The 21741-nt window shown below is 41.5% G+C and overlaps 1 protein-coding gene across 3 annotated transcripts in view; it reads left to right on the top strand.

Annotated features, from left to right (window-relative positions):
* Nucleotides 1-727: 727 nt before the first annotated feature.
* The window catches only part of ARMC1 (armadillo repeat containing 1), a 54800-nt gene continuing 33786 nt past the window's right edge, over nucleotides 728-21741 (top strand). The window contains exons 1-2 of one of the 3 annotated variants that reach the window (XM_089685330.1): nucleotides 728-832; nucleotides 15964-16166. In XM_089685330.1, the coding sequence (XP_089541456.1) occupies nucleotides 16005-16166 (162 nt within the window). In that variant the 5' untranslated portion in view covers nucleotides 728-832; nucleotides 15964-16004. Of the gene's footprint in view, nucleotides 862-11628; nucleotides 11652-15963; nucleotides 16167-21741 lie in introns of those variants that run through there. The other 2 variants (XM_089685331.1, XM_089685332.1) reach the window with 2 other exon arrangements.

The raw sequence follows: 21741 nt of genomic DNA, 5'->3' as shown, positions 1-21741 counted from the left end.
TTCATATTGCGAAAAATTCATAAACCGAAACGCGGTTTCCCACAGGAATGCATTGAAAACCAATTAATCCGTTTCGGAGGTCAGAAAAAAGTAAAAAAGTCTGTTGTTTAAATGTAATTACCGGCTTTTTTTTTTCTTCACTGTAGCTCAGAGAATCAGCTGTCACTTTCCCCCCAGCTAGAAGAAAGAAAGTTTCTTTTAATTTGTTTCCTTCCTGAGATAAAATAAAGTATCCTTCAGCTAATTCAGTGAGCTATAGTGAAGAAAAAAAAAAAAGCTGGTAATTGCATTTATAAATCGGCACCGACATACACTTCGCACTGCGAAAAAAATGTGTAAACCAAGGCATTATTTCCACTTAATTTTCAATCATAGACCGAAAATTACGGTAACTGCGGCGTTCGTAAACCGAGGTACACTTGTACTAACTTGGGGGGGGGGAATAAAGTAGAAAACATTTTTCAGTGAGTTTAATATTTGATCATCAAAATACAGCTTGCAGATTTTTGGAATGTACTGCAGTGCTGAACATTATTATGAAGATGAGCTCTGTCCATGCAATGTGCAGCGTTAAAAATGCAGCTCGATACACGGCAACGTGTCAAATGTAGTCATTTCTGACCTTCTCTGCATTGGCAGCTGAACCTCCTGCCCACACAAAATATGGCAGACAGGGTTAGGCGAACGTCACTTTATTAACCAATAGGAGAGTGTTTCTAGAAGGAAATGTATGATTGGCTGCCTGGGCCATGGTTTGATAATAGCCAATAATCGATCAGACCTGTGGGAGGTGGACCCGGGCCGCGGCTGGAGGGGCCCGGACCAGTTATCGGTGAGGATTTTCTGCTCTGTCTCCGCCTGGTACGGCTGTGTGTAATGTGCGGGCTTTGTGTGCGGTGCGGAGTGTGAATGGGCGGCACATTCCTGTACGCTGGCGGCACTTTGTACAGGAATGGCCGGGTCACAGGGTCACGCTGGCCGAGTACGACGTTTCCTCCTGTACATAGATGAAATCGCTGCTTGTACTGGAAGGATCGGTCGTGTAGTCCTAGTAGTGTCTGTACAGCAGACTTATTAGAAAGATGCCGATTCTGTATAGCAGTGATATAAAACAATTCCCCCCCAGTACTGTACATTGTGTGCCCTGTGCTGCTCTGCTCGATAGAATGGTACTTCCTGGTATGGGACACTTGTATGCTGCCCTCACCTCCCACAATGCAATGCTTATAGCAGACCCTCACCCTAAGAGCCCTTTCACACTGATCCGTTCCCTTTAAATTTTATGGAACGCTTTAGATCAGTCAGTTGCATTTTTAATCATTTGAAGACTAAGTCTTTTCTGACGTGTGCTAGAAAATATCTCAGAACCCCCCCCAAACATAATGAATATATATATATATATATTTTAAGGCAGGGGCTCTAGAGAATAAAATGGTGGGTGTAGCAGTTTATGTCATGCGGTATTTGCGCAGCGGTTTTTCAAATGCAAGATTTTTGGACAAAATACAGTTTTGTTTTTAAATTTGAATTCACGGAAACCCCATATAATACCCAATTGTTTGGTAAAATATAGATGATATGCCAAGTAAATAGATACCAAACATGTTTTGCTTTACAAACTGTGCATACCTGTGCAACAATGACAAACTACCTTTTATTATCCATAGGTGACACTTTAAAAGCCTATACAGGTTGCCACTTTAGATTTACAGAGGAGGTCTGGTGCTGGAATTACTGCCCTTGATCTGACATTCGCTGTGATAACTTGCATGTATGGTGTGATTGCTGTTTACTTATGTGTGCAGGACCAACACATGCATGAGCATGGGGGGGGGATTTAATAATTAGATTTTTTTTTTTTTGCACTGTCCCTTTAAAGTATTTTTTATATCACTTTTATTGTTATCACAGAGAACATAAATATCCATTGTGATAGCAATAGGCAGTGACGGGGCCTATTTATTGTGAGATCTGGGGTCTGTTAGATTTCTCCTCTGCCTTTAGCTTTGCACCATACCAAGATTGGTGTGATCTGATGCTTTTTTTCAATCCACTAAGGTTTTGTTTACAACCACGAAACTGGATGTGATGAAATGCTCATCACTTCTGGGTTCTTAGGCCATAGAGATGATCAGAGCTGTCTCCAATCAGAAGCTGCCAGCTGAACACTCCAGTCTCTCAGTGGGATAGGAGAGCCATGGGAGGGGGGCTAAATCTCCTCCTGCTGCTTGTAACAGCAATCCAGCGGCTAATTACCCACTAGGATTGCTTTTACAAGAAGGCCGACTGCTGGCCGAATATAACAGTACCAGGATGATGCCTGCTGGCATCGGCCCGGTATAATCACTCAAAATCCAGCAACATACCGATCCTTAATTGGTTAAAAGTCCTGCTTGCTGCATTTGTGGGACCCTTTCTCACTGATCAGTTTTTTAGTTAAAGCGAAAGATAGAGTTTTTACAACAGAGCATTGTGAAAATAGCCTGAAATGCAACTGACCAGTGTGAGGAGTTCCACAGAGTTTAAAGGGATGCATTTTTTCTTCCCCTTTTTACCTGGAAAAAAATGATCAAAAATAAGCGTGAAAGGGCCTAAAGACCCTGTTCACACCATGCTGCTTTTTACCACCCTGGATGAATGCTGGTCACTGCAGGGACACACAGAAAACAGTTGTTTTCTATGTGCCCAGTTCACACTACAACACTGCCCGGAGGCGTGGTGCAATGAGCTGCTACAAAATGCAGACATCGCAGCGCACAGGATAGCATCACGTTCCACCTCTCAGCAGCGGCATGAATAAAGTGTCTCTTTGTGCACTTCACATAAAGTTCACACAAAAAAAGGGAGTTGTGTGATGCGCTGAAACGCTCACCACACTGCGACCTACCTCTGGGTTACTGCAGCCAAAATGGAGAGGTGTGGGCATCCCTAAAGGTCTTGTTGTGCTGCTCTGCCTCCTCTCCCCTCTCTCTTACAAATGGACATTTTTTTTTTAACAAAGTGATTTATGGCTATAAAGAGTTTAGTGAGGGCCCACCAATCTACAGCCCAGAGAGGTGCTCCTGCTGCCAGGGAGTGGGGAATAAAGTATGTATTACAGTCTCTTTCTCTACCTCTAGATTTAACATGCATATAACACCTGCAGTGCAAGGAGCCCTTAGGCTAAGTTCACACTGGCATTAAAAGCAGGCATTTGAGGGGTGTGTTTAATGCTCCTCAGATGCCTATGCAAATGATACTATGGACAGCATACAGTGCTGTTCATATTAATGAAATAGGAAGCGTCGCTTTGCTTTAAAATTGAAGCCTCATGTCGAGTCTGGAGGAGTTTGAGGGCTTTCAGTGCCTTCCATTCAGGTCTATGGTAGTGCTCTGCAAACAAGCTGGCAGGCATTTACGAGGAGGTTGTGGCTTGTTAACAACATTACTGTTTATTATAGGCATTTATGGTGCAGTTTCAAATGCATCAAAATCACACACAGGGGGTTTAAGGGCTTTTTTAATGCATGTGTTAAGGCTATATGTGCATTTGTTAAGAGTTACCATTTTGAGTCAAGTGTGAACAAGTCTTTACTGCAAGGACATTTATTTTATTAATTGGGTGGTTCCTGTCATTGCACAAAAAAATAGGGATCCAGGGTTAGTCTGATCAGGGGACCCCATGGCTGCAAGTGTGGCATACTGCTGATCTTGCATCTGTGGTCAGCTGGGCTTTTCACGAATATCTCGGTGAGGGTAACTAATGTACCAGTATTGACTCTTTATAGCATATAATGCTGCTGCCAGACTCATCCACCTTACTAACCATTCTGTATCTGCCAATCCCTCCACTGGCTTCCCATTGCCCAACGGATAAAATTCAAAACATTAACAATAACATATAAAACCGTTTATAACTCTGCCCCAAATTACGTCACCAATTTTGTCTCCAAATATCACCCAAACCATCCTCTCCACTCCTCGCAAGACCTCCTGCTCTCTAGCTCCCTTGTCTCCTCCTCCCATGCTCGTCTCCAGGACTTCTCCAGAGCTTCCCCCATCCTCTGGAACTCTCTACCCCAATTTATCAGACTATTGCCTACTCTGCTCACTTTTAGGCGATCTCTGAAAACCTATCTCTTCAGGGAAGCCTATCCTGCCCTCAGTTAATAATGGAACCTTCTATTCCTCCTACCAGTCCTTCCCCCACAGTTATTACCCTTTGTACCCGTAGCCCCTCCCTCTTAGATTATAAACTCCAAGGAGCAGGGCCCTCCTAATCCTCTTGTATTGTTGCTGTATTGTCTCCCATTATATTGTAAAGCACTGAGCAAACTGTTGGCGCTATATAAATCCTGTATTATAATAATATAGTACAAACCCTTAATCTGACAACACTGAAACTAGGATTGATGAAAATACTTCTTCTCTGATGAGCTTATTCAGATATTGTAATACAGAAATGTCAAACTGGTGCTTTTTAGTCTTGAGCATTTGCATATGGCTGGTCTAATAGGTATTGGCATTTATAATGTTCATATATTTGCACAGAACAGCCCTGATCCTCCTCTTTTTGGGTTCCCTGCCAGCAGTCCTGGCTCCTCCCCTCTTCTGAGTGCCCCCAATAGCAAGCCTCTTGCTATGGGAGGCGCTCAAGCAGGCTCACTCAGAAGCCATGCCCCTGTAATGGGCATTGTCCATTCACACATAAATTGTGGCTGCCCCCCCCTCATTGGCTCACTGGCTGTGATTGACAGCAGCAGGAGCCAATGGCTCCCTCAGCTGTGTGACCCAATGAGGAGAGAGAGGAGTGTGCAGGAGTGCACATCACTGGATGGAGAGAGGGCTCAAGTAAGTACAGTACAAGAGGAGGAGCTGTACCCAGAAGTTTTTTTTATCTTCATGAATAGAATGAATGAAGTTAGAAAACCTGCCTTTAGGCTAGGTTCACACCTATGCAGGTTGCGTTTGAGGCGTTTCTGTATTGTGTTTTTGCCTTTGCTTTTTTCCTGCTTTTTTTTATGTGTTTTGGGTTTTTTTTTTTTTTTTTTCTTGTTGCTAGGCAGATTTAAAACTTTTCATTAAATTATGAATTCTTTATTGCATGAACAAACTGCTAAAAAAGAGGGTTTAGAGCAGGGTTGCCAGCCATCAGTAAATTTACGGAAGGTTTGTAAAAATCAGGGATTTTTACAACTCTGTAAATATCAGGGGCTGATAATTTGTCACACTGTGTTGAATTTTAAGTGTAAACTGGGCAGATTACTTGTTATATGTATTGTCAGTGTTTCCATATTGTGTTCAGGGTAGGGATGCACTGAAATTTTGGTGGCCAAAAACATCCCTATCAGCCTTTGACCGATATAAAAATAAGCAACGATACAGGTGCCGAAAATAAGCCCTCCCCCCGCCCGGTGGTTCTCAGCCTTACCTGACAACCCATCCAACGATCCCAGCGCTGGGCATAGAGATCAGTGAAGGAAAGATAGCCTCCACTCATCTCTCTGACCAGAGCGACAGCACTATGCCACTTCCAGTTCTGGCACCTTGTAAACAAAGCCTTTTGTTTTTTTTTTTCTAATGCAGGCCATAGAAGGGGAGAAAACCAGCCGATTTCTCTTTAAAAAAATGAAAAATCGGTTGTTTAATCGGCCGACGTTACCAGCAACGGTAAAAAAAATCGGCCGATTTTCATCTCGTCTACAGCCCGCCAAAAGTGTCTCTGCAGAGAGCTCCGCTATTTCTTTGACAGTTCTTTGACATTTATAGCAGCTGCAACATTGTATCTATTTGTATCCATTTCGGATACAGATGTTTTTATTCGTAAACAAATAGATACATTGTTGCAACCGCTATAAATGTCAAAGAAATAGCAGAGCTCTCTGCAGGGACACTTTTTGCCGGACTGGAATTCTCCTTCTTCTTCATCCTCTTCTTCATCTTCATCCTCTTCTTCGTCTTCATCTTCTTCTTCATCATCCTCTTCTTCTTCTTCCTCTTCTTCTTTTTGTCTTCCTCTTGCAGGTCACTGCTCATGCGCAGATTTTTTTATCGGTAAAAAGATCGGCCGATTTGCCCATCATTGCCGCGAAAATCGGCCGATTTTTTTCAAACTTTACCGATAAAAAAAATCTGCCAAAATACCAAAAAACTGCCGACCTATTAACCCACTAACGATCCGAAAATTGGCTGATTTTATTTTCGGCCGAAAAATCAGCCGATTTTCGACCCATCTATGGCCTGCATAAAGCACTAGATCAGTGCTTTTTTTGATATAATGCTTTACATTGTAGAGGAGAGATGTGGAGTCTTATTGACCCCATATTTCTCCATAAGGACCTGTCACTGCTCATTTCTATCACAAGGGATGTTTGCATTCCTTGTGATAGTAATAAAAGTGATTTAAAAAAAAAAATTAAAAAGGCAGTGTAAAAAAAATAAATAAAAAAAACCAAAAGTAATATAATAAATTAAAAAAGAAATTTTTAAAGTGCCCCAGTGCTCCTGTGTAGTGGTGAATGCATATGTAGGCCACGCCCACATATGTAAACTGTGATCAAACCACACATGTGAGCCATCGCTGTGAACGTCAGAGCAAGAGCAATAATTCTAGCACTGGACCTGCTCTGTAACTTTGTATTTCAATGATTTTTATTAGTTTATAAACATTTAAAAGACATGCTAGTAGGTTAATTGGATCCTGTCTAAATTGGCCCTAATATTATTATTATTATACAGTATTTATATAGCGCCAAAGGGTTTGCTCAGCGCTGTACAGTAGCAAGGGGGACAGAACATGAGACAAGACAGTAACAATACAATACACGAGGGGTTCCAGGGCCCTGCTCTTTTGAGCTTACAATCTAATATGTGTATTTATGAATGTAAGTTAGGGACCTTAGATTGTACGCCCCTTGAGGGTTAGGGACTGATGTGAATGAACAATATATATGTGTAAAGCACTGCTAATCACGGCGCTAAGTACTTGAAATAAATAAAATAAATAAAATTTAAAAAAAAAAACAGGAGCAACAAGACATGCCCAACAATTGCACATAAAAAAAATAAAGAAAACAGTGCTCTAACACCAACAGAGCAAAAGGGTGCTCCCAGGCTATCAATGGGCTATCAATGGCACGTAATTGACAAAAACATTGATATAACATCGACAGTAACTCAAACCAAAGGCAGCTATCCAGCGCCACACCATACCTCCTCTGTAACTTTAAACTGGCAACCTGTAGAAATTTTTAAAGTGTCACCTGTTGAGATTTTTAAGTACCGTCGTTTGCTGCCATTCCACAAGCGTGCACAATTTTAAATCATGACATGTTGGGTATCTATTTACTTGGCGTAACATCATCTTTCATATTTTACAAAATAATTGGGGTACGTGTGTGTATATATATTGTGTGTGTGTGTGTATATATATATATATATTATTTTTTTGTTTTCTTTTATTATTTTTGTTTTTTTTACCAAAAAAATTTGCATTTGAAAAATATATTAATTTTTAAAAACTGTCCATTTCTGTATTCAGGCAAATGCATCCTGAATTTTTGGGTTTCAAGACCAGAATTTTCATTTTGGTGCACTGCTAGTTCAGGGGTGTGGAAATTTTGAAAAAAAAAACTACTTGTCTGCAAGTCCCAATCTACTTGTCCCTCATGGCAATCTACTTGTCCTGATAAAACAAAATAATTGTAACCAAAACTGTATTTAAATCTTAGGTGCTTTTAGTAATGTCTGGGGCATTTAAAAATGAAAGGTGCTTTATGGCGACTTAAACATGTAATAGTTTTAACATTGCACGGTTTATCTCCTCCTCCCCTCCCTGCCTTTCTCCAGCGCTGCACCTGGGGACTAGCAGGGAGGGGAGAGACCTTGCAGTGTGATGAGCTCTGATTGGGTGCTCATCAGGGAGAGGGAGTGTTGGCTCTCTTAATGGCCAACAGAAGTGCATCTGCAGTGCGAGTAAATGAGGCGCCAGCCCCAATGAGAAAAAACTTTATTCCCTCAGAAACGGAAGCACTTGGGTGCTCAGTACAAGCACATGCTGAGCAGCCAAATCAACCTCTGGGGTCCACTCCGCTGAAGGATAAGTTCACCTTTTAAACAAAAATAATAAAAGCACTTTTTTTTGCTTGCATTTTTTATTTTTTTTTAGCCTGGAAAGCATTGCACCAGATATCAGCAGATCGCGGGTGTAAGTCACCGGTCACACCGCTGCAATTTAAAATCGATTTGTGTGCGATTTTGAAGATTTTCAACAATTTCTTGTGATTTTGCTTTGCCATTTTCATTATATTCTATGCATGTGAAATCGCAATAAACTGTAGAAAAAGTCATGCAAGATCTACTTTAGAAATTGCGCTGCAGCAAACCACATGTTAAGACACAGACATTCATTAGATGCAATTTCAGGTGCGTATTCAATTTGCCCCTGAAATCGTACTGATATGACCGGGCACCAATGTGTGGCTCTTGCAGACTGTCAGCGTAAGCTGTCTGTGGGTACATCATGCATCGTATGAGCAGGCAATTTCACACTGACAAGAAGTATTGATGAACTATCAGAGCGCTCAGCAATGCCATGGTAGTTCATCGAGAACTACAAACCAACATCCGCAAAGGATGTCAGTATTTTGTAGTGGATTCATTTACTGAACTCTGTGAATCAATGATGCGGCCATGAGTGACAGCTCGTACAGGGAACTTCTCCCCATACTGTTGTCACACAGAGGGCTCAGATTGCCGAGCTGCTGCAGCAGCGTGAACATATGACATGTTCCATCCTAAAAACGGGTGCATTTTTGTGTTTTTTGCACACATGTTTAAATATCATTTTGGTATTGAAGATTACTTAAACCCCCAAAACTTTATGTATTTTCTGAAGCAGACACCTTAAAGAATAAAATAGTAGTGGTTCCAATTTTTTTTTATGCCATACGATATTGCTGCAAAGGTCTAGGGCACAAAAACACAATAAATTACCCAATTTTTTGGTAAAATATTAAAGCCAAGGTTACACCAAGTAAATAGATACCCAACATGTCAAACCTTAAATTTGTGTGCACCCATGAAATGGTGACAAACTTCAGTACACTATATTTTCTATAGGCGACTCTTTAAAAGCCCAGTGTGGTTATGGAGGAGATCTGGTGCTAGAAATGTTGCACTCATTGTAGTGTGCATGGTGGTATGTAACGTGTATCACAACTGACGTTTTCATGCGTATATGCAGGGGTGGGGAGGCCTCCATTTTTTTGAGGGGGGGGGGATTTTATGTGCTTGGGTGTGATTTGAATTCTTTACAATTACATTTTTAATCACATAAGGGACAAAAAGTCCTCTATGTGAGGATTTTTTGGTGACAGGTTCTCTTAAGTGAGACATCCAGGGTCTACAAGACCCTGCATATCTCCTCTGTACTCCAATATGCTGGCTGGGGAAACTGTCAATGGGGACCCGAAAGTGATGTCATACACATCACTTCCTGGGCAGGAACGTGTGTCCGCTCTCCTCCCTCCCCTTTACCTGGTGGCTCCCCGCTATGCCGGTCCTGGGCATGCAGATACAAGCAGGGCAAGCGAAGCCCAGGAGAGAGAGTGTGGGCACTTTACAGGGGTGTGTGGAATAATTTGGGCGGCAGTTGAATGCTTCCACCTGACATGTAAACCCTGCTGATTGTCCAGGCGTTGGGCAATAGGAACTGTGCTTCCCTGCTGTGTTTATACTGGTTAAATATCAATTGCTGCTGCAAGATTGGGACAGAGGCGGTCTGAGATTAGAGGAATGAGGAATCAGAAAAATACTTGGAGTGCCCTATTCTCATAGGAGAGGAGTGCGCTGACTTCACTGACTGCTTGCCTGTTTAGAAATAAAGTGTACAAATGCTGGAATCGTCCTGATCCTGACACCAACCCTGAAACCCAAACCCCCCTCACCTCCCTACCCAAGGTCCAGTGACGATTGTCCTCCACTAAATCAGTCCCTTTGCCAAAAAGGTTGGGGACCACTGATCTAGACTGAACAGAAAGTGAGGATGTCATTTTATTCTGAGAGAAATCCTCTCTTAGACAGTTGTCATGAGAATAAGTGTCCCCACTGGAAGTTTTTTCTGTCTATTCCTGTTCTGGTGGCAACTTAGAAGTTTGGATTTACCTTCGCATTCATTCCTGGTGACATTGGTGATTGGATAATTAGAGTGATTCTCCTTAACAGGGACACAGACAGTGATAAAACCTGACAGTGGTGCTGTCCCTCGCCACTCTCTCCAAATTAAAAAAAAAAAATGTTGTGCTTCGTTATACTTTTATTTTCCCAATACGACATCCATTATCTTGCCAAAAGTATTGGGACAGCCCTACAAATCATTGGATTCCGGTGTTCTAATCACCTCCATAGCCACAGGTGTATAGAATCAAGCACCTAGGCATGCAGACTGCTTCTACAAACATTTGTGAAAGAATGGCTCGCTCTCAGGACCTCAGTGAATTCAAGCGTGGTACAGTGATAAGTTGCCACCTGTGCCATAAGTCCAGCGCATGCTGAAGCGCACAGTGTGCAGAAGTCACCAACTGTCTGCAGAGTCAATAGCTAAAGATCTCCAAACTTCATGTGACCTTCAGATTAGCACAACAACAGTGCATAGAGAGCTTCATGGAATGGGTTTCCATGGCCGAGCAGCTACATCCAAGCCTTTCATCATCAAATGCAATGCAAAGCGTCAGATGCAGTGGTGTAAAGCACACCGCCACTGAACTCTAGAGCATTGGAGACGTGTTCTCTGGAGTGACGAATCACGCTTCTCTGTCTGGTAATCCGATTGACATGTCTGGGTTTGGCGCTTGCCAGGAGAATAGTACTTGCCTGACTGCATTGTGCCAAGTGTAAAGTTTGGTGGAGAGGAGATTATGGTGTGGGGTTGTTTTTCAGGGGTTGGGCTTGGCCCCTTAGTTCCAGTGAAGGGAACTCTTAAGCCGTCAGCATACCGAGTTATTTTGGACAATTTCATGCTCTCAACTTTGTGGGAACATTTTGGGGATGGCCCCTGTCTGTTCCAACATGACTGCACACCAGTGCACAAAGAAAGGTCCATAAAGACATGGATGACGGAGTTTGGGGTGGAGGAACTTGATGGCCTGCAGAGTCCTGACCCCAACCTGATAGAACACCTTTGGGATGAATTAGAGCGGAGACTGTGAGCCAGGCCTTCTCATCCTACATCAGTGCCTGACCTCACAAATGTGCTTCTGGAAGAATGGTCAAACATTCCCATAGACACCCTTCTAAACCTTGTAGACAGCCTTCCCAGAAGAGTTGAAGCTGTTATAGCTGCAAAGGGTGAGCCAACTCAATATTGAACCCTATGGACTAAGACTGGGATGCCATTAAAGATCATGTGCGTTGAAAAGCAGGCCGACCAATACTTTTGGCAATCTAGTGTATATGTATTAAAGCAGCATTAAACCCAAAAGCAAACATTTATTATATTGCAGTTTACCAATTATTCAATGTAATGGCTGCATTGGTTTCCTTCTTTAGGCTTTCACTCTTCTATTTTCATCTGGTGATCAAGCCAGCAAGTCTGTTGTTTTTCACAAGTTCAAGTTCTCCAGTAGAATGTATCAGTTTACTTGGATGCGACAAACCACTTAACACTGGCAGAGGTGGTTACATTGATCAGCTTTTATTTATTCATGTAAAACCTTTATCCCAAAAGGAAAAAAACCTGCTGTAACAGATTATAAAGTGTGAGCTGGAGTTTGGCTTAAATGTGTTAGTGTATCTAGTGTGTATCTAAACCTGCTAATACATTTAACACTGCTCTCTACTTCCCACCCCAGGCTGATAATGCTGCTGTCTGCTGTGCCTCCTGTGCTCAATCATGTAGCGTTGTGTCTCACTAATACAGGAGGTGTGTAACTGGCCAGATCACTAGGTGAAAGCAGAGTGGGGGAAAAAAGGGAAGAAAAGAAAACTGATGCCGTCACCACATCTAATGATTAGCACGCTGCAATATATAACATTTTTCGTTTTGGATTTAATACCACTTTAAAAGTTTTCATGGATAATAAAGTCAATGTTGTGCCATATATGTATTACTGTTTATGTGTGATCGCTTTTGGGTAATGTTGCTTTCAAAAGGAAGTATAATTTAGTATATTGAATATTGCTTGGGTTTGAAGTTTATCTACTTTGTAGGAAAAATAATGAACATATTGTAATAATAATGCAAAGTTTTAAAGTTCTCTCTGATTGGCTACTGATTTACTGACTATCCTGCTGTAAACAGCTTTATTAACTGTAATTAACTGTTAGTACTATGTGGTCTACAGAGCTCGGAGCCAAGCTGTTAGAGTGAATGGAGCAAATCATCCATCAAGTTTAATCTGATTGCTGTGCAGCAGACATGTGAAGACACGATGAATGTGGATGAACTGTGTACAACTTCTAGATCACTGGACATTTTCCTGAGCAGTGACCATACAGTACATTACAAAATACTTAATGTGTTTCTAAACCTTAACAGTCTGTCTATGCCATAAATCATGCTTGTTATGCTCACTGTAGAACCTAAGAGGTTAATCCTCCACATTGTGTAAAAAGGCTGTTTGATCCTGTCTTCTCTGGACCTCCCCTTCTTCCACAGTCCCTAATCCACCTGCTGATAGTACATAGTCCTAGGAGGCACTGTGCACATGCTCAGTTTGACGTGTTTTGCTAGAGAGGTTTTTTCTTTTGAGAGGATGCATGTGATCAGCACAGGGCAAATCAGCGCTGTCTGGACAAAGGGTCAGGGATCATGCGACCTCATAAGACAATCAGGGAAGAATGAAAACTCCTCCTGCGAGCTTTAATCAGTGCTTGGCCAGACACTGATAGAAGTCACAAGATTGCTATATACTGATGATGAGAAAAGGTATTTAGAAGTTTTTATATACTGAAATAATTGCATTTCCATGTTCTGTATACTGTGGAAGACCTGATATAGTGAATGCAGGATCCTGGGTTTAGTAACACTTTAAAGGTGTTCCATGCATCCCCATGCATGCACACAGAACATGGAAATGCAATTATTTTAGTAAATATAAACTAAGTACCTTTCTCATCAGCAGTATTTAGCAATTTTGTGACTTCTATCAATGTCCAGCTGAGCACTGGTTAAAGCTTGTAGGAAGAGTTTCATTTTCTTCTGACTGTCCTATGAGGCTGTATAACCTCTGACCCTCTGTCTGGACAGTGCTGATTGGCTGATCACATTCACCCTCCCAAAGAAACAAAAAGCCCTCTAGCCATAAACTAAACTAAGCATGTGCAGAGTGACTCCTAGAGCTCTGTACTGTCAGCAGATGGATTGGGGACATTAGAAGAAGGGGAGGATCAGAGAAGACGGGATCAAACAGCCTTTTTACGCTATGTGGAGGAATAACCCCTTAGGTTCCACAGTGAGTATAACCAGCATGATTTACTGCATATACAGACTGATTGTACTGTTGTGGGTTCAGTAACACTTGGTGCACTACAGGTGCGCTATAAAACAGCTGATTGTCAGGAGCTCTGAGTAGCATGATATTTTTTGCAAATGTATGTCGAATAAGTGAAAAAGAAGCATGCCTAGCAAGATTAGGGAGCATGTGTTATGGCTTTTGTTAGCACTAAGCTTATTATATCAGGCATTTGAGTACTACATAATAGAGCTTTGTGACTGAAAAGAACTGGTAGTTCTTCTGTATTGTATAGGAAGCTAAGGGGCCCTAGCAGTTACCTCCTGTGGAAATGGTGCTGGCCAGCTTTGGATGTAAGCTAGTTGAGCAACTCTGAAATTTTGGATTGTGAGGGGAAACTATGGCACTGGAGAAATCCCATACAAATAGTATCCTTGGTGCAGAACCAAGATCTGTACGGTTTAGTATCATTTCATGACTGAACTGTACAGTGGTCCTGTATGGCAGCATTTTCAAGTTGTACTAGCAGTTAGAGGGTTGTTTCACAGGTAGCTGCACACTTAAAAAATTACCTTCAAAGCATGCATTGTTGGTGGGATATGAGAACAGTTTCACATGAGCTTCAGCTTGTGTACGATCTGTGTGAAAAGCAAGCATTCACAAAGCATTTGCAGTACCATTCAACTCAAGTTTATAAATGCTCAGCACAGATCCTAATGGGATTGCTGATTGCCACTTTAAAGCGGAGTTCCACCCCAAAGTGGAAGCTCCACTTGTTTTCCTCCTATTCCCCCCCCCCCCCTCCACTGCCATATTTGGCACCTTTTGGGGAGGAGCAGGTACCTGGTTTTGACAGGTTACCGCTCCCACCTCAGTTTGCCGCGGTGAAGTAAGCCAGAAGTTGAGCCCCCTTCTTCCTCCCGCAGTCTCCTGGGATACTTCACAGGTCCCAGAAAACTGCCGGACCAATGAGGAGGTGCAGTGTGGCTCATGCTTGCACAGTGGGCACCAGGCTGTGAAGCCGCAAGCTGTCACAGCCCGGTGCCTACAATTGAAATGCCTGCGCTGTGGAGAAAAGAAGAAGAGAAAGGAAGGCGAAGGTGAGCACATCGCTGGACCCTGGGACAGGTAAGTGTGTGTTTATTGAACAGTTTTTGTAGCTGCTGACTTTTAAAAAGCACAAAAATAGCTGGATCTCCACTTTAAACAACCTGCTAGCGGGCTTCAGCACTTCTTGAAGCTTGTTGAAAGAATACTGAAGCCTGCTAGCAGCTTTCCTGAAGTAGCAATCCACACTCCAATTAGGATCTGTGTTCAACATTTACAAACTGGAGCTGAATGGTACTTTTAAAAGTTTCAACAAACCTTGCTGAAAGCTCTGCCATTGCTTTGTAAAAGCTTGCTGTTCAGACTGCTCTTATACAGGCTGAAGCCCATGTGGAACAGGCCTAAAACAATGCTCAGTGGAAACCTCTAGTCACAATCTAGTCCCAAGGGCTTCATAGTATTACTCTTTGGGAAAGGGGGCCAATCAATGGAATTTCTGAAAGCCTAAGTACAGGATTTCTGTCACTCTACTTTGGGCCAATTGAGTGATGTGGCTGCTGTGAGCACTGAAACATACAGTATGCAGCTCTCTGTTCTGGCAGCGTCAGTAACTTCCGGTTGGTTTTTTTTTTGTTTGTTTTTTTTGTATCTGTACCATAGTGTATGTAGCATCAGATGCATGCAGTGTCGTGTTTGGTTTTTAATAAGCAAATACAAGGCTTCCTCTGATTGGTTGAGGTGGAGATTGTGATGTCGTTTACCTACCTCTCCACCTTGGCCAGTCAAAGGAAGCTTTGTATTCATTGGTAAAAATACAAGGCTCTGAATTGCTGAGAAGCACTTTGCCCAACTTGATTTAGTTCCAGTAGCAGACAGGAAGTCTCCCAGAACACAGTGCTGCATACTACATGATGATGATATACATGCACACAGCAGCTGCATCACTTAGTAAGGGAAATGGTTCATTTGGGCAAATGAACTGTTTCAAGTAACAGGAAACAGGGACATAGGCTGTAATGGAGACCTTAAGGCAAACAACCTAAAACGGAACTCCAACCAAAAAACAAGCTAACAATAGCCCAAGAAAAGATACAATAGAAAAGCACCTTTTGTTGTATATGTATTGTCAATCTGAGCTCTCCCCCACAGTACAATATCCTGAAATTGGATATTGAAGGAGCAGCAGCACACTGGTGGTGGCATCTCTGTACTCCCTGTTGTGTAAACATGCTCGCAGTTTTTGGCTGTCAGCAAACTAATAGAGCCCTGATTGGCTATGACTGTTGATTCTTTTTCTCTGAGTATTGCAGTGCAGGGGATTACAGAATTTGTGTTATTTTTTATTATTCTTGTACTTATGCTAGTTGTGTTTAAAATATATTTATATTTTGGATATACATCTAGACTATTTGTTTTTAACTGTGCATCGTGTTTGTTTTTAGCATAAGTGAAGAAAACCTAATTGTGAACTTTGTTCCAACCTTAGCTATTCTTTAGCGTATGGCATAAAAGAAACTCTCGTGAACAATGAGCGGAGAGCCGGATGCACTGGCAGTTGTTAATCAGCTGCGGGACTTAGCTTCAGATCCTTTAAACCGCCGACCCATCGTACAGGATCAAGGATGTCTCCCAGGCCTCATCTTATTCCTTGACCATCCCAATCCTCAAGTGGTTTACTCTGCTCTTTTGGTAAGTGCATTTATAGAATTCATTTCCTTTTGATGACATTTCTGCAAAGTTTATCTCCAATTAAATAGAATCAGAATATTGAATTAATATATTTTTCATATTAATTTCTAACCAGCAATAGGCTGTCCTTTCAGCTGTGGTATCCACTTTCCTATATTACTACTTCTGTAGGGCAACTGTTGACTCTCATGGTAGAGGTAGATGCCTTTGCCATATCCAGTTTCCCACATTCTAAGCATAATTTTGTTTAAGCTGTTGGTCTGCTTTATTTTGGGGAGCGAATAATAAATATTGGACATATAGCTGACACTGACATCAGTAGTGACACTAATACAGTGATCAGTGCTAATACTGTTCACTGTCACTGTACTAATGACACCGGATGGAAAGGAATTAACATCTAGGGACAATCAAGGGGTTATTTGTATGCTTTTCAGGGAGAAGAAACCGAAAGATCGCTCTTCTGTTTGTCAACACAGAACTGTGTGCTGTGATTGGACAAAGCCAATCCGCAGGTTTCGTGCACATGTGTGCGCCCACAGACCCAGAAGAAACCAGTCGCGTGTATATTTATAGTGCCTTGAAAAAGTATTCATGCCCCTTTAAAGTTTTCCACATTTTATCTTGTTACGACCAAAAACTTAAATTTATTTTATTGGGATTTTATGTGATAGACCAACACAAAGTGGCACATAATTGTGAAGTGAAAGGAAAATGATAAATGGTTTTCAAATTTTTTTACAAATCTGTGAAAAGTGTGGCGTGCATTTGTATTCAGCCCCCCGGAGTCAATACTTTGTAGAGCCACCTTTTGCTGCATTTACAGCTGCAAGTCTTTTTGGGGATGTCTCTACCAGCTTTGCACATCCAGAGAGTGAAATGTTTGCCCATTTTTCTTTGCAAAATAGCTCAAGCTCTGTCAGATTGGATGGAGAGCGTCTGTGAACAGCACTTTTCAAGTCTTGTCACAGATTCTCGATTGGATTTAGGTCTGGGTGTTGACTGGGCCATTCTAACACATGAATATGCTTTGATATAAACCATTCCTTTATAGCTGTATGTTTAGGGTCATTGTCCTGCTGGAAGGTGAAATAAGTATTTTGCAGACTCTCAGGTTTTCTTCTAAGATTACCCTGTATTTGGCTCCATCCATCTTCCCATCAACTTTGACCAGCTTCCCTGTCCCTGCTGAAGAAAAGCATCCCTACAACATGATGCTGCCACCACCATGTTTCACAGTGGTGATGGTGTGTTCAGGGTAATGTGCAGTGGTAGCTTTCCGCCACACATAGCATTTTGTTTTTAGGCTAAAAAGTTCAATTTTGGTCTCATTTGCCCGGAGCACCATCTTTTCACATGTTTGCTGTGTCCCCCACGTGGCTTCTCTCAAACTGCAAACGGTTGTTCTTATGGCTTTCTTTCAACAATGTCTTTCTTCTTGCCACTCTTCCATAAAGTCCAGATTTGTGGAGTGGACAACTAGTAATTGTCCTGTGGACAGATTCCCCCACCTGATCTGTGGATCTCTGCAGCTGCTCCATAGTTACCATGGGCCTCTTGGCTGCTTCTCTGATTAATGATCTCCTTACCCAGCCTATCAGTTTAGGTGGACGGCCATGCCTTGGTAAGTTTGCAGTTGTGCCATACTCTTTCCATTTTCGGATGAGGGATTGAACAGTGCTCTGTGAGATGTTCATAGTTTGGGATATTTTTTTATAACCTAACCCTCCTTTAAACTTTTCCACAATTTTATCCCTGACCTGTCTGGTGTGTTCCTTGGCCTTTATGATGCTGTTTGTTCACTAATGTTCTCTAACAAACCTCTGAGGGCTTCACAGAACAACTGTATTTATACTGAGATTAAATTACACACAGTTGGACTTATATTTACTAGGTGACTTCTGAAGGTAATTGGTTCCACTAGATTTTAGTTAGGGATATCAGAGTAAAGGGGGTTGAATACAAATGCATGCCACACTTTTCAGATATTTATTTGTAAAAAAAATGTGAAAACCATTTATTGTTTTCCTTCCACTTCACAATTATGTGCCACTTTGTTGGTCTATCACATAAAATCCCAATAAAATAAATTTACGTTTTTGGTTGTAACATGACAAAATGTGGAACATTTTAAGGGGTATGAATACTTTTTCAAGGCACTGTATGTGACTCAGCCTGCCTGTGCTGCCCCACCACAGTAAATGTTATGTGGTGGGGTGACAAAAGGTGACAGCTCAAGTTCAGCCAAAATGTATTTTGTGTTTTTTTCTATTTAGGGAATGGGAAGAACGGTAGAACATTTGCCTTGTTTGTATTGCTATGTGTGTTGCTTTTGGGAAGATTTCCCCTCACTTCTTGTCCCATGCAAGAAGTGAAGAGACCTCCCAAATTTAGAAATGGGAAAATGATATCCTGACAGAGGTTTCAACTTTTTTACAATCTAATCAGAACTTGCCAACCAAAAAGGTAATAACCCTCTCATTGTCCAAAGCAGATGAGGTTTGGGTAAGCCAGGTCTTTACGTTACCCATCTCCGCTGTCATTGGAAATCCTCCACAGACTGTTGTCCATGAACCTGAACTACCTGGTTTAAGATACGATCAAGATCTTCCTGGATGCTAATGATGGTATTCTACTATTAAGGGTTAGGTTTCATTAGGTTAGAATCTGTATATTTTTATAGGCCAACAGACCTGCCAAACATGCATTCCTCTTACTGTGAGTGAGGTCTTCCATCATGCTGTATTGATTTACTTCAGAATTTAGGGTTAGGGTTTTTTTAACCACCAATTTAAGTTAGTTTTGTGGTTTTTTTTTTTTTTTTTGTTTTTTTTTATAGTAATCAATGGTGCTGTCCAAGTGATGGAACAAAATTTATCCAGGGGTCCAACTGTAAAGCTAATCCTTTTAATTATTTAATATGCTCAAATATTGTGTTCCAATAGAGTTGGAAAAAATAGGGCAGAAAATTTTATAATATAAAAAAAAAATGCTATAAAGGTGACAGGGAGTGCATGGAATACTTTTATTAGATCCTCATTGTGTGACTGAAGGTGCAAGTTTGTCCACACCCTGTGGGGTAGCAAATATCGTTTATTCTGTTGAATGAATGAATTTCATAGAGGTTCATTCTAGCACTAATGCATGGGCATCGTGAAATTATCTCACTCTAGCATTGCAGGCACATGTAGTAAACAACATGAGACTTTACAGTCATGGCCAAAATATTGGCACTCCTGCATTTCTGTCACCACTTTTTCCAGAAAATTGTTGCAGTTACAAATGTTTAGGCGTTCTCATGTTTATTTCTTTTACTTTGATATGACACAAAAAAGTGGAGAAACAAAAAGCCAAATCTGACACATTCCACACAACTCCAAAAATGGAATGGACAAAATTATTTGTACCCTCAATTTAATATTTGGTAGCACATCCCTTGGAAACAATAGCTGAAATCAGTTGCTTCCTGTAACCATCAATGAGTGTCTTACACCTCTCGAGTGGAATTTGTGACCAATCTTTTTTTGTCAACTGCTCCAGGTCTCTGATTGGAAGGATTCCTTTTCCCAACTACTGTTTTGAGATCTCTCTATAGGTGCTCTATGGGATTGAGATCTGGACTCTTTGCTGGCCAGTTCAGTACTCTCCAGCGCTTTTCCTGAAACCATTTCTGGGTGCTTTTTCACGTGTGCTTTGGGTCATTGTCCTGCTGTAAGACTCATGACCTCTGACAGAGACCCAACTTTCTGACACTGGGCCCTACATTGCACCCTGGAATTCTTTGGTAGTCTTCAGATTTCATAATGCCATGCACACGATCAAGGCATCCAGTGCCTGAAGCAGCAAAGCAACCCCAAAACATCAGTGAACCTCCACCATGTTTGGTTGTAGGGACTGTATTCTTCTCTTTTAAAGGCCTCATTTATTTTTCTGAAAACAGTAGAATGATGGGCTTTGCCAGAAAGCTGTAATTTTGTTTTGTCTGTCGACAACACATTCTCCCCAAAGGATTTTGGCTTTCTCGGGTAAGTTTTGGCAAACTCCAATCTGGCTTTTTTATGTTTGTTTCTGTCAGCAGTGGGGTCCTCCTGGGTCTCCTACCATAGCATCCCTTTCCATTCAGATGGCAATGTATAGTGCTAGCTGACACAGTTGTGACCTGTTCCTGAAGGTCAACTTGAATTTGTCTAGAAGTTGATTGAGGTTCTTTATCCACCGTTCAAACAATCATAGTTGCAATCTCTGATAATTTTTGCTGACACTCCTGCTGACACTCCGGTAATCGCCGAGGAACACTGACAGTGGAGAGGTCTGTAGGTAAACAATACAGATGTCTCCCCTGTCAGCATAGCAGAGCAATACAAAGCAGCATGCTTACATAGACAACCGGACATAATTTGAAATGCACACAGTTAACCCTTTTGATCGCTCCAGATGTTAACCCCTTCCTGCCCAGTGTCATTAGTACAGTGTCGGTGCTTTTTATTAGCACTGATCACTGTATTAGTGTCACTGGAGATGTCAGTGGCAGTTCGTTAACTCCCAGTGTCAGAATACCCGCCGCAGTCCCGCTATAAGTCACTGATCGCCGCCATTAATAGTATAAAAAAAATATTTTTTAAACATTCAAGGCATGTATACTGCCATTTGTAGATGCCATAACTTTCACGTAAACCAATTAATTTACATGTATTGGGATTTTTTTTGTTTCTTAAGCAAAGACGTAGCAGAGTACATTTTGGCCGAAAATTTTTATTTTTAATTTTTTTTTACTAGATATGTTTTATGGTAAAAAGTAAAAAAATGTTTTTTGTTTTTTTTTCTAAATTATCGGTCTTTTTTTGTTTATAGCGCAAAAATACCGCAGAGACAATCAAATACCACCAAAAGAGAGCTCCATTTGTGGGGAAAAAAAAGGCATAAATTTCATTTGGGTGCGGCGTTGCATGAACTCGCAGTTGTCTGTTAAAGTAATGCAGCGCCGTATCTCAAAAAATGGCCTGGTCAGGAAGGGGGGTAAATCCTCTGGAGGGCAAGTGGTTAAACAGTCAGATTGCGGAACTGTGCACCTCTCTGTTGCAAAATATGTAAAAGATGTATTAATTTTAGATATAACATTAAAAAAAAGTGTGTATTATTTGTAAATAGCTGGTGCCCTGGGTAGGAAGTGCCCTAGCAGTGAAAGTAAGGAGCCAGTGCACTAATAATGTATGTGTACATGTACATATATAGATATAATACACACACATTGCCAGAAGTATTGGGACACCCCTCCAAATCATTGTATTCATGTGTTCCAATCACCTCCTTGGCAGGAAATTTCCTAGCTTTTAAATATTCCACGGTCAACTGTTAGTGATATAACAAAGTGGAAGCAACTGGGTACAACAGCAACTCATCCACAAAGTGGTAGGTCACGTAAAATGACAAAGCGGGGTCAGTGCATGCTGAAGCGCACAGTGCGCAGAAGTCCCCAACTGTCTGCAGAGTCAATAGCTAAAGACCTCCAAACTTCGTTTGGCTTTCAGATTAGCACAACAGTGCGTAGAGATCTTCATGGAATGGGTTTCCATGG

Source organism: Staurois parvus, unplaced genomic scaffold (assembly GCF_062004578.1).
Source record: "Staurois parvus isolate SC_StPar_1 unplaced genomic scaffold, SC_StPar_1.0 ptg000371l, whole genome shotgun sequence".
Lineage (NCBI taxonomy): Eukaryota > Metazoa > Chordata > Amphibia > Anura > Ranidae > Staurois > Staurois parvus.
This window is presented reverse-complemented; position numbering and strand designations above follow the sequence as displayed.